We start from the raw sequence: 13,349 nt of genomic DNA, 5'->3' as shown, positions 1-13,349 counted from the left end.
AAGGTAACTATAAAGGAGGAAATTGGCTCAAAGCATATGCAAGAATTAGTTTATTTGGTTAGGTCAGTTAGTTCAAGGTCAGCTCTGTCCAGCACAGAGGAGAGACAGCAGCTGCTCAAAGAGACTGAAAAAGACAGACTGAACTGATTGAGGTTCAGCCTGAACTAAAGCTAAAATTTAAAGTTGCATTCTACCAATGAAATTCGTTTAGAATATCTTTGTTTGCATTATTACACCAAAACATTCAGCCAGAGTGTGCCAGTAGCTGTCCCTTTCTTAAAGGCACAGCCTAAAACGGTCACCCTGACTTCACTTCTCTTTTTCAAAGTCTCCTGAAGCTAACATAACTTTGGGGATAAAATTTAAATTGTTCTTTTTGTGGCATTCCATGGATGCAGGGATTTGAAAAGTTGAAGTATGTGTGAGTGTGTGTGTATGAAAGAGAAGGTGAGTAGGATAGCGTCGGACACCAGATTCTTTTGCCTTGCTTGCAGCACAATTTTTGAATATGCATGGCCCAGCCACTTAGTACTTCTCACTTTCCAGGCAGTAAAATGGAGACAATGAAATTACCTGAAGTTAAGAGGTTGGTAAGAATGAGTAATGACAGTGTGCAAGGTGAGTCCTGCAGCGATAGGAGATTAATGTGAGAGCTGAGGTGGGAATTCAATCTTCTCTACTGAGGCACTGGAGGATTAAGCATGCCCAGCCTCCATTTTGGCAGTAATGGGGCTGGCAGACTCATTCAGGTCCCTCTTTTCTGTTGGAGTGCAGCTCAGTTGTTTTTCTGGCTGTGGCCGCAGCAGGTTGCCACAGTTACTCTGTGCGGTCAGGCTGCTGTTCTCTTGGAGGCAGTAGATACACAGTGCAGGGCCATACAGGACATCTACATAGCTCATGTTCACTAACAGCATATTGCAGTGCAGCATTTTGGGATTGCAGACAGCTTCTGTCTGTCCCAGCAGCTGACAAGACCTTGACACAACTCCTTTTCTTCAGGGGGTGCAGGGCCAGAAGCTGTTAAGAGAGCACCCTGAGTAATGCAATGTGAATTGTGCAAGGGGCAGAGAGGAGGGAAGTTCAGGCCATTTCAGCAACTGTTCTTGTGACAAAACCAGGTGCTACCTGACAGTTATCTGAAGTGTGCTCTGCAGAGCACTGTGTATGAAATGGTCACATCTGTATACTGTGCATGGACAGAGCCTCTTGATCAGACCTTTGATCTGCAGCCAGCCCAGCCAATGGCTGGTAGGTTGCTTAGCAGCATCTTTGGAAAATTAAAGCAGAGTGCTGCTCTGCCAGGCTGATGTATGCATGGTCCTTGCACAGGGCTTGATGAGTGGGGGTTCTGTGGAGGCTTCTATGTGACTTCATCTAGCTTGCTTTTGTTTCTTGCCCAGCAAGAGCAATTAAAATGTCCTCTCCCTCTCCCTCGCTTATGCTGTGTTCCAGAATTAAAATTTGTAAGGGCGCTGGTGCTGTTGCAAAGTACAGGTCTGAAGCACGGAGCTGTATTTAGAGTGCTTCCTGCTGCAGACCCTTGCTGTATTTTGGTTGAAGCTCCATAAAAATGTGCTTCAAAATGATTCAAACAACAGTTATTAAAATAGGGTAGTGAGTAGCTTTGGTTCCTCGTGCTTCAGGAAAGGTTTCGTTTCCTTTTCAGGAACGGAGCACCTTTGTCTTCTTCCTTTGTCACTGCCTCGGGGAGGATAGATCTGTTTGTCTTGTCCAAAGCAGTTCATGCTCTGTGCAGATCTTACACAAGGTTGCTCCTGAGCCAGTGGAGTGTCCTTTTTTGAAATGTGTACACACTGTAGGATGGAAAGGAGAAAGGGAATTCTCACCAGCACCACAGCTGACTGTACTTTCCTCTTCTCTTCTGGCAACTTCCAGACAGGTCTTTAAGCTTCTGCCAAGCATTTGAACTGCAGTCAGGTTTACTTAGAGACATGGAGCTCAAAATTGTGGAGATCCCTCTGCAGAGCTTTCTTTTGGTGTCTTAAAAAAACCTGAACAACCAAACCCAACAACTTTTTCAGCTTCTCTTCTTCCCCAGAATTTCTGGATTGTGCTTCTTTCTTCTTCAGTGTAGCTGCTGCAGCACTGGGTGGTCTCTTCCAACTCTCCTTCCATGGATGTAGTAGTTCTGGGAGCACTGATACCCTGAGACCCTTCTGCTTAGGCTCAGTATGATGGGTGGTGAGACTGGAGCATCCCTCACTGATCACAGCACAAGGGCAGCTGGGGAGGAGGGTTGGGCGAAAGGGTTTGTGTCTTCCACTGCTTGCCCGTGATTTCTCTTTTTTCCTTAAGGATAGCATCTGAGAAGGGGTGAACCTTCCAGGTGGTCTTGCTTACCTTGACAGGCATTTTAGAGGCCCAGTGTAACTGAGATGGCTAAGAGGAAATCTTGGTGTCTTTTTCTTTCTTTCCTTTTTTAATCTATTTTTAACACCTAGTTATCTGCAGCATCCAATGAATTCACATAAGAAAAAGAGCCAACGTCACTTCTAAGGTAAGGCAGGAGACCTCCTGCTGCCAGAGCTGCTACCATATCCCTCTTGCACAGCTGAGGGAGGAGAGATCTGTTTTAAGATAAAAAGTTTGTGTGTGAGACTGCTACTGCTGGCAAAGCCTTTCATGTCTTCATTCTGTACCACAGTGAAGAAAACCAGGAAAAGCACAATTTTCAGGTCACCTTTAGTGAGTTAAATTCATTACAGAAACCTCTGGGTTGCTGGAGGAAGGTTCTAGTTGGGAATGTATGGACTGGTTTCCCCTCAGTGGAGGGATCTTCTGTTGCGCTGTGCAGAGGGGAGTGACAGGCCAAGAAGAACCTAGGACTGAGAAAGTCTTGAGTCCAGCTGCATAACCAATTAGCCCCATGCACATTATACAGAGACCATGGTTTCACCACATCACGTTGGTAGAACTGTCAAGATTGCTTTCAAATAGCAGCTGTGAGGAATGACTGCCACATCTGCCCAGCCCCCAGCATGAAGAGCCATTGAACTCAGACATGCACAGTAAGCTGTGCAGGCAGCTCATGTGCAGGTAACTTACTACTGGTGTCCTTTTCCCAACTCGTCAGGGGGGAAAAACCTGCCAGCTAATAGAAACTGCACTTGCTAAAGCTGGTGTCCTCTGGACCCTCTGTTTCAACCAGGGAAAGCAAGCTCTGGTGCAGATTTGCTAACTGCTTGTAATTGACGTGAAATGCACTAATGGTGCTAACTGCCTCTGTCATTGCTGGGGAGCTACTGGTCTCAAGCAGGCGGTGGCCATCTTTGGTTGCTATGAACGCATTGCCTTGCTTGGCAGCCCCGACAGCTGTGTTCTCACACAAACCAAGCATAACCTGCGCGTTTCCTTTTCAGCTGACAGCTCAGATAACTCTGACTTGGAGGACGACATAATCCTGTCCCTGAATGAGTGAGGAGTGTCTGCCAGGTGGGGTGTTGGCAGGAGGAGACGCTGCCTTCCCAGCAGAAGACTGGAGACCAAATGGGAAATCAATTCTGAGCACCCCAACCGTTTGTCTCCTGGGAAGACTTGAGGAACTCCAGCCGACTCGCCGTGTTGGTTTGAGTCACTTTGAGGCTTGGGGTTAAGTCTGAGGATCTACAATAAAGAGACCTTGGGGTTAGGCCTCTTTTCTCTCTGCATTTTTTTTTTCCTCCTTTTTTTTCTTTTCTTTTTTTTTTTTTTTTTAATTAAATTTTAGGCTGAGACAACTCTCCGAGAAAACTTCTGAAGATATTTCACAATATATTTTCTTTGTATAAAGTTCTTTCCTAAAGAACAGAAATAGTTTTATATAAAAGAGAAAAAAAAAAACCAAACAAAGAAACAAAAAAAAAAAAAATGAAAAAAAAATGAAAAGAGGGAAAAAAAAAAGAAAAAAAAAACAAAACCAAGACAAGGGAAGGAAAAAAAAAACAACCCCAACCAACCAAAAAAAAAACCCCACTGACCAACAACAGGTGTTCTAGTCAAGAGGGGATGAAACTTTGTATTCCTGTAGTACCTTGGGGTTAGGATCTGGGGAGAAGAATTGTTTAAAATGAAAAGAGGAGGCATTTTTATGCAACTATGAAGTGGAGCAAGAGGAGGGTGGTTTCTGATATTGTTGAGGAGTGAGAATATTTTTAGTTTAAATATGATTTTATTTTTAAAAGATAAAAAGCACCATGTGTGAACACCTGCTAGTGCACCAGGGTGTTTCATATGCTTCTGTCCTCTAGGAAAGAGCCCTGGAGGTGTTTGGTAACTGAACACTGTTTAAAGGCTGTTGGAAGCAGAGATTCTTGCTGTGATCCCAGCCATAGTGGGTGGCTGAAATACTGGCTTGGCCTAGCCAGAGCCTGGCATCCCTCAAGACGTGGAGAACTGGGATTGAAGTTTGAGCCCTCTTCCTCCCCTCTGCCCTTTGTGGTTCAAGTTTTTATTTCTTTTCCCCCCTACTGCCCTGTGTGGAAACTGCAAATTGAAGGCCTTTTTCTTTAATGTAAAGTGTATTTATTAAAAAATGAAATACAACTCCTGTCTCTGTTTATGGCTGTGAATTGTCACCGTGCATTCCTCTGCCACCCGTGCCGAAGCAGTGCCCTGTGTGCCAGTGGCCTGACTGCAATAAGGAAGGGTAAAGTAAACAGGGGGGAGATTTCTGAGTGCAGGCTCCACCCACTGCTCCTGTCCATGGGAACTCCCAGGGCTGCACGATACACTTTGCATGGTGCCTGAGGGTTCTGATCTGCTCTGGTGGTTTGCCTGGCAGCCTTGAATTCTTGGCGGGGTTGTGGGCAGCGTGGCACCGCATTTTCACCCTGTGGTGTGGGAGCTGGAAGGTGATGGTGCTGCTGCCAGGTTGTGACTGTGAAGATGCCCCAGCACAGCCGCTCGGTGGTTCGGCGCCTCGCTGCTGGCTGCGCAGGCAGGAGTGGCACTGCGCCTCGCCCCAACCTGAGCTTTGGCGTTACACAGGCTGCCTTGTGGCTACACTGCTGGGAAGGAAATGAGGAGCTTCTTTTTGTACATGACCAGAGGCCCTGCCCATGGAAGGGGATGAGAAAATTGGCAGATGAGTGTTTGACTTCACCGTACTGCACATAACGGCACAGCTCAGGTCTGAGTCGGAACTGGTAGGTAAGTGCCCATTGCTTGCTTGGACAAGGCCACTAAACGTGCTATTTGTTCCCAGGTATTCAGGTAACACCCACTCAAACTTTTTACCCTTCCTCTGTTTTGGCCACTTTCAGGGTAGGGTTTGAGGCAGAACAGGGAGCTGGAGGCTTCTCACTCCTTGGCACTAGAAGTTTCAACCAAGATCCGTTCACTTCAGCTAAGGCTCAAGGTTTCATTGCTTGAAGAGGAAGGATTTTATTTTTAACCAAGAGAAGGAATACCTCTTTTTTTTTTCCTCCCCCCCCCCCCCAGCACTGCATCTACTTAATGCACTTACCCAGGGCTGCTTGTTAATAATTAAAAAGAGAGGTTCTACTGCAACTTATAATGGATAATTGTACCCTGCAGAGTCGATAAAGATGAACGAGTTGTGATTACTACAGCAATTAAGAGCAGCAATTGGAGCAGCATTCTGATTAAAGGAGGGGACTGAAAATTGGATATGCTATCCAGCAGCTGTGGAAGCCAGTCTCTGCCTTACCAAAAACCATCTTATGCAACTTTACCTTAGAAACTGTGCTGCTCAGGAGACAAAAAATAAAGCATGTACTTGGTTATTAATAACAGAGGGAGATGCTGGGCCAGATGTCCCTGTGTTGTTCTGGCATTACACCACAGCTATAATTGGCTGCATCTGTTGCTGCTTTGGGCCTGCCTTCTCAGAGAAATTTACCAAATAGTCGTGTGAGAAGAACCAGAACATCTAGGATGGAGCTCCTGTTCATAAATTTGACTTGAAACTGAGCCACTGTAAGTACATGTACCACTCCTCTCCTCCATACCTATCCAGACTTTATTGAGTGGAACCTCAGGGAGCATGCTGGGGCCCTACCCTGTGGCCAAGGAGGCAGGGCTGTTGCTGAAGCCTGCAGCTCACGCACCACTGCCTGCTTGAATAGGTGGCTCTCGCAGCAGAGCTGCCGAAGTTACCTAGGCACTTGTGGGGAGGCTGCTTGCCCCCATGTCCCCTCTTTGTTCTTGTGGGACATCATTTGAAGGTGCTGGCAAGTAGGGTGAATGACAGGCTGAGTGCAAAATGAGGAATCAAGAGTTGAGGGCTGGCAGGGATTTTTGTTGTAGTCAGCTGCCTGAGATGGGGGGAATCTTGGTGTTTGGAAAAATCACCTCTTCCCCTGCCATCATGATTTAATAACTTTAAAAGCATTGTTTGGAAAAAGCCCTGTCATCCCCCTGAGTACACACAGCAGGTTGCTGATGTGATGCCATACAGCCTGTCTTCTATGCAGGCATGGCAGACCTTGGCTTAAGGGGTCGGAGGGGCAGTTAAATGTCCTGCCGGCTAAGACACCTGCTCTGCAACCAAAGGGAGCCTTTGCAGGAAGGATGCTGTGTGTCCTCCAAGACTATCCCAGCCCTTGTATCAGCTTGGTCTTCTTCCCTCTGACTGGACTGAGAGTGAACTGCTCAGGCCATTTGGTACACTGCAGCTCCATGGAGGCCAGGCTGTGTAACCATCCCTGTGGTGAGCTGGGGCACAAACGGATGTCATACAGATCAGGGCTAGGAGAGGAGGGTAGAAACCTCAGGGCTGGTCAGCAGCTGAACTTGCATGTTAGCTAAGGATGGTGATTAAGGTATGACCAGCTCAGCACTGGCAATCTGCACTTGCTGGGCACCTGGGGACTGCCTCAGGCTAGTGCTCTTGGATGCATGTCTGTGGTAGTAAAGATGGCCAACAGCTGATGTCAGAGAGAGGCTTTGTAAGACAGAACAGTTACTTGAATAGGTGTTTAAATAGTAACAGAGCAACCCTCCATCTCACACCCGGGTCCCACTAATTTTCAGATAACCCCCCAAGAGACAGAGACCATTACTCTATTGCAATTACCTTACTGCCACTGTTGTATTGGGTTGAATGACACACACCACACACCCCCACACACCCCCCTCCCTCCCCAGCACTGTTACACTGTCTCACACATCACCAAATGTCTTAGGTGTCCCAGGAAGGGCTATGGTGTTCCTCCTTCTCTGCCACACATTTTCCCCCTGAACTGCATCCCATCCTGATTTAAGGGCCAGGTCATGCAAGCTGTAAAACACAGGTGCAGCACTATCTTGCTGTAACTTTCTCCCCTTTCTTGGAAGCAGGATTGATGCCTGTATGAGGAAATGGGATGGCAGACGAGCTCCATGCGGGGGGCTTTCCACCTGAGCTGTCTGTCTGGTCCACCAATGCCTAGGGCTCACTTGTGTGCTGGAGCGCTGGGAAGGCTCAGGTCATCAGGTTAGAAGGCCCATGAAGTTTCTTTCTCAGGGGTTTTTCCCTTCAGCTCTCCAATTTCTCCTTTACATCTGTCTGTTTGTAGGAGGGAGGCTTCTTAGCCCTCTGTTCATGCACACATGCTCACAACTGTCAGACGTGTCACTGGCAACAGAAATCCCATCATTAACAATCTTTTCCAACTCAAAGCATGATGTTTGTCTTCTACAAGCCCCTTACATTAATATTTACTTGGCTCCAAAGGAACCAAGGAGACAGAAATTTCTGGTGATTCCCTGGATTTGTCATCAGTGGCAGCTTTTATCAATTATATGAGGGGACTGGACATGGCACTTGGTGCCATGGTTTAGTAGTCATGAGGTCTTGGGTGGCAGGTTGGCCTTGATGATCTTTGAGGTCTTTTCCAACCTTGCTGATTCTCTGTTTTTCTGATTCCTCACACTCACCCACCATAGTGCACTCGCATCACACACAGAGCCACTCCACAGCAGTAGGAGCTGTAGCTCCCTGCCAGCCAGAAGCCAGCCAGGCATTCGTTACCACCAGGCACTGTGCCTCAGACTGAAGGGGCAGCTCCAACACGTAGGATACTCTGACAAAAAGCTCTAGTCACTTTATGACTCTGGCCATAAGGGGCATTTAATAGCACTTGGTTTCAGATAACACTGAACGGTTACAATTGTTGACATTTTGGCACTGTCTACATTACAACAGCATTGGGGACTGGGTCACAAGGTTAAAAGTCAGCGTCGCTGTAACCGTGTAAAACCAGAGGCAGTGCAGCTACCCTATGCCATGCAGCCATGGTGCCGTGGAGGGTAGTTCTGTGCTGCCCAGTGCAACCCAGTGTGGTGAGGCCAGAGATGCAGCTCAGCTGCTGGGAGTAATGGCAGTGCTCCTCTGCTCCCACAGCCAGCTTGGCATTCCCAGAGCCCTGCCACTGCTCCCAGCAGACGAGCCAGCTCTCCTCTCACTGAACCGTGCCCTCATGGCCTTGGAGCTGTACTTGGGCCCTTACGGACAGAATTACATTTTCTGGGGTACAGAAGATGCGTCATCAAGTGAAACACTAACCCCCTCACTAACTCATTAGATTTACTTTTAATATAATCACAGTATTAAATGTTTAAAAAAACCCAAACAACAACAAACCAACCAACCCATACTTGTTGATAGCAATACATCAAGCAACCGCTCAAACATCATCAGCTGATGATGTTCCCTACTGTGAAATGGCAGGGTTAAAAAATAAAAGAAAGAAAATGGGATCATCTGACTGAGTTATGCTCCCTGCTATATAGGTTTTGAGACCAACCATACCTGAGAGCAGAGTTTTAAAAGGGCCTTTGGCAGCCATCAGCAAGCGAGTCTGCTCGGTCACGGAGACTGGTGCAAGACTCTGGTTCTCTCAGGACTTTGTTCATTTGCTTACCACTAAAACAACAACACAACCCCTGAAAAATGTAAAGGAGATTCACAATTTTGTCTTTTCAACCCCATACAACTTTCTGTCAGCCTCCCAAAATCTACAGGCATCGTTTGCAAAAATAAAGAAGTTATCCCCAAACTGAGCAGTGTGGATTTTTCACCTCAAATGTGAACCAGTTACCACATCCTGACTGCTGCTGGAAAACCAGAAGTGCAGATGTCCTGGCTGCTCTCCTGAACAACTGTCTCACACCACAGACAGCAAAGGTGATGGATCCAAGCCCATCTTAAATTTCAAGTTTTGATCTCTGGGGTTTCCTATAGTCACAGACAGGTTATTTGGAGTGAAAGAACACTTTTTTCCAGACCACCAGACAAGCGTTCACGTACCCTCACCCCGCCCCCCCCCCAGCCCTTTCTTTTTTTTCCCCTGTAAATTTTTGTTTTCTTTTGCAAGCCTACAGCTAAGTTTCCATTTTAGGAAAAGGAAAAAAAAAACCAAGTTTGCAGTTTTATTTTTCAATAAAGGATTTCAGATTGTGCAACATGATGGACTACAAAAACAGGCACCAAAACCCTTCGTGCCCTTTACTTGCTTGTCTACATCTAATGCAGGCCCAAGGGGGTCTCCCCTTCAATTATGTTCATTTTCCTCCTGACTTCCCCCCTCCCCCCGTTATGAAAAGCAGGAATGTCAGTCTTCATTGTTGTATCACCCAAGAACTGCTGACTGAGACATGTATCAGATGCTCTCAAACCTCACAGAACTGACTACAGAGTTGCCTCCCTTGTAGCAAACTTTGCACCATCTACTGACTCTAAATTTTTTTTGTTGCACTTCCCTTGCTGGTGTCCTGGGATGCTTCTGCTCTCAGAGAGAGAATCAACATGAATGCATCCAGACTCAAATTCAGGAAATAAAAAGCAAACAGGACATTATAGGAGGAAAAAAAACCAGAAAAGAGAAGATAAAGAATCAACCTTTCAACCTTCCAGTCCCTCATCCAGCACCAAGAAGAACCCTCCCGTGCCCTCCCACCCTGCAGGACAGGTATAAAGAGATGGAGGAGGTGCAGGAGGCTGGGGTCTGAGAAACTGAAATAGGTTGAGGCCATCACTTTCCAGCTCCTGGCAGCACAGGGAACCAGCCCTTCCTGGACCATAAAAACTAGGATACTGCACAAGTTTAGAAATCCATCAGTGAACAAGGCTTTACTGACAACTTTTCAGACAGTTAAAAAATAAAAATACAGAACAACAGCGGACAGTGTCACATATTAAAAACGAATAAAATGGGCTCTATTTAAATGGTATTAAAATTAATTAGAAACTAACAATCTTACCACTTTGACTGAGGTGTTTTGAGCCTCCACCAAAATGATCGTCCTTAAAAACAACTGGGCTGTGTGACACACAAAGAAAACATGGAATCTGAAAAGACAGTGTGGGCTAGGCAGTGTCTTTGACTATAACTATCACCATATGTTCTTCTTCTAACTTCCCCAATGTCCTTAGTGCTGACTGGAGGTACTGCTGAGAGAATTCACAAGGAGGGAAAGCGTAAAGCATGCCTGTGCTGTCTCTGCCCTTCGCCCCTCCCACGGGCAGGCTGATAACCCCAGCAGCCTGCTTCTGTTTCAAGTAGGAGACCAGATTCCTGAGAAGCCGTCGCTGCAGGCCAGGCTCTACAACAGGGAAGGTCCCCTCAGCCCCTGCCGGGGTGGACTGGGTTGCCAGGAGCACAGCGTAGCCGTTGGGGCTGCCTTGTTTGATTCGGCGAGTCACTTCATCCAGCTTAGGCTGGTCGAGCCGAAGTCTCTGAGCGATTTTGAGCTGCGTTAACTTCCCGCCAGATGAATGGTCTTTAAGGAGCCCGTTGATGACACCCAGATCTCCCTCCAGGATGTGCATAGAGGTGGGGAAGCAGCTGTTTTTAAGCACAAGAAGCCCATTCCAAGCAAGCTGCAGTGTCTGAGCATATTCTGATAAATTCTTTAGCTTTTTGGTCTCAGATTTTGGCTCCTCGTGAGTTTTTGATTCCGATTCACCAGTTCGATGATTGCGTTCGCTGTCCCTTTTCTTAGGCTGGGGAGCATCAGATGCCTCACGATGTGGTTTCTCCTCAGTCGCATGACGATTGTTCTGAAGGGAGTTACTCTGCTCTTTCTCAGCTCCAGATTCTGTAGTGTGATTCTCCTTGCGAGCCCTGTCTGGGCTGCGGTCTAAAGCTGGCCCACTGGCCTTTGTCCTGCTTCTGTCCTCGTAAGGTGAGTGAGTAGTCCTCCCACGGTCACTGGAAAGGCTCCGGCGTTTCCGCCTCTCTTCCCATGGTTTGGGCACACCACGATCGCTGTCGCTGCCCCAGCGCTCTCCGCTCCGGCTACGCACCGACCGGCTGTAGCTCTCCAAGTTGTTTCGGCGCTCGGCGTTCTTGGCAGGGCTGGCCCACTCTGCCTCTGCAAAGCTCCTGTCCCTGTCCGAGTACAGGAGGTGTGGAGGAGTCCTGTCTCGCACCCTCAAGTCTTGCTCTAGGCTTCTGTGTCTGCTGTACCCATCAGCTAGCAGTTCATAGTGCATGGGGAGCGGAGCAGGCTGGTACTGCTGTGGGTATCTCGTCTCTTCTGCTTTGGCAAAATCCACTCGAAGTCTCCTCTCTGGTCCGCCCAGAGGAAAGCCCCTCATCTGCGCACAGGCAGCCTGGGCAGCATCCAAGCTTTCATACTGGATGTAAGCGAAGCTGTCTCCTTTCACGTAGTCAATAGTCCTGATGCTGCCGAAGCGGTCGAATTCCCTTGCCAGGGCGGCCAAGGAAGTACTTGGACCAAGACCTCCCACCCAGAGCCTGGTAGTCGGGTTGGCCTTCCCGTAGCCAATTTTGATAGGGTTCCTGCCAACAACGCGGCCTGACATGGCAACCTTGGCCCGATGTGCCATGTCCAAGTTTTGGAACTTGAGGAAGGCGTAAGCACCGCCTTGGCCACGGGCAGGGCGCTTGATCACCACTTCTTCAATGATGCCATACTTCTCAAAGGCACGTCTCAGCTCCACCTCCGAGACGTTGTGGTCCAGGTTGCCAATGAAGAGGTTGCGGGTCGCTCTCTGATCGTCCTCTGGCATCAGGTCTTCCTCAGCCACGATGGGGTAACTGTAAGGGCGGCCACGCTCGTCATACAGCCCATAGTAATCCAGGGCCCTCTCCCGCTCCCGGGAGAGCCCTATGGCGGCTGCTTCCAAAGCGAAGGCGGCGGCTGCAGCATGAGCGTGCCTGGGCCGCGGCTCCCGCAGCAAAGGGCTGGTGACAGGAGAGAGCGATCTCTGCTTGTACTGGTAGGTGCTGTGGATGGGCGGCAGGTAGCCCAGGGGCTCCGGAGAGGGCGCCGGGGGTGGCGTGCGGCTCCTCCGGCCTCCGCGCAGATACACCGGCTCCACCTTGAGGGGCCGATCGTAGAGGAGCAGCTGTCGAGCTCGAGCATGCCGGCGGGCGTCGCGGGCGTCCCCCGGGTGTCGGAAGTTGACGTAGGCGACGCGGCCGAGCTCGGGCGTGTGGGAGAGTTTGACACTGATGTCCCCGGCGCCCCCCCCCGCGAAGCGCTGGAAGAGGCGGAACAGGCCGTCCTCCAGCAGCTGATCGGGCAGGGCCGCGCTCAGCCCGCTCACCAACAGCGTCTTGTACTCACAAGAGCCGGGCGGCTCCCCGGCCAGGCCCGCCGAGCCCCCGAGCGGCGCCAGGAGCAACGAGGGCGCGGCGCCCGGCGGTGGCCCAGCCAAGAGCAGCGAGGGGGCCACCACAGCGCCCGGCAGGGCCTTGGCCTTGGGCACGCCGAGGGCCCGGGAGGACGAGGAGGAGGAAGAAGAAGAAGAGGGGGCGGCCTGGCTGCCGCCGCGGACGCCCGAGGCCGAGCCGCTCCCCGCCGGGCGGTGGTTGGAATCACCGCCACCGCCGCCGCCTCCGGCACGCTCATCGCCTCGATGGCTGCGGGAACTGGAGCCGCCTCCGCCGCTGCTGCTGCCGCTGCTGGTGGTGCCGCCACCTCCTCCGCTACCGCCGCCGCCGCCGGGCGTGGACTTGTCCCGGCTGCTGCGGGAGGCGCCCGAGCTCCGGTGCGGGCCGCGCCGGCTGCTGCTCTCACGTTCGCGTTCGCGGGGCCTCTTGGCGGCGGCAGCGCGACCTCCCCCAGCCCCGGGTGGGCTGGAATCCCGTTCGCTGCCCCGCTTCATGGCGCCAAGGCCCGCGGCTCAGGAGACGCCTCCGGCGGCCGCCGCCATCTTGGACAAAAGGGAACGAAGGCGGCTCCGGCCGCCGCGCCGCGCGGGCCCTGCGTCATCGCCCTGCGTCCCGCCGCCGGGACGGCGGGCCGCCACGTGACGAGAGGAGACCAATCGCGGGGGGCAGATGGTGGCGCGCTCCCGGCAGAGCTCCGCCTCCTCCCTGCTGAGCAGAGGCGGCGCGCGCGGGGCCATTCCCGCCGGAGAGGCGCGCGGAGCGGGG

General features: G+C 50.4%; 2 protein-coding genes across 2 annotated transcripts in view; one reads left to right on the top strand and one right to left on the bottom strand.

Moving 5' to 3' along the window:
* DCAF1 (DDB1 and CUL4 associated factor 1) overlaps positions 1-3,672 on the top strand; it is a 54,148-nt gene extending 50,476 nt beyond the window's left edge. Inside the window, exon 24 of the mRNA XM_054167653.1 lies at positions 3,381-3,672. Coding sequence (XP_054023628.1) covers positions 3,381-3,439 — 59 coding nt within the window. The 3' untranslated portion in view covers positions 3,440-3,672. The remainder of the gene's footprint in view (positions 1-3,380) is intronic.
* A 6,140-nt stretch (positions 3,673-9,812) lies between these two features.
* RBM15B (RNA binding motif protein 15B) lies at positions 9,813-13,165 on the bottom strand. Its single transcript, XM_009900671.2, has one exon. The coding sequence runs from the start codon at positions 13,076-13,078 to the stop codon at positions 10,310-10,312; it is 2,769 nt and encodes a 922-aa protein (XP_009898973.2). The 5' UTR covers positions 13,079-13,165; the 3' UTR covers positions 9,813-10,309.
* Between the last annotated feature and the right edge of the window lie 184 nt (positions 13,166-13,349).

Source organism: Dryobates pubescens, chromosome 1, assembly GCF_014839835.1.
Source record: "Dryobates pubescens isolate bDryPub1 chromosome 1, bDryPub1.pri, whole genome shotgun sequence".
NCBI classification, from domain to species: domain Eukaryota; kingdom Metazoa; phylum Chordata; class Aves; order Piciformes; family Picidae; genus Dryobates; species Dryobates pubescens.
This window is presented reverse-complemented; position numbering and strand designations above follow the sequence as displayed.

Excerpts from the sequence above, each read along its gene's own strand:
- RBM15B (XM_009900671.2), bottom strand. The coding sequence starts at position 13,078 with ATGAAGCGGGGCAGCGAACGGGATTCCAGCCCACCCGGGGCTGGGGGA.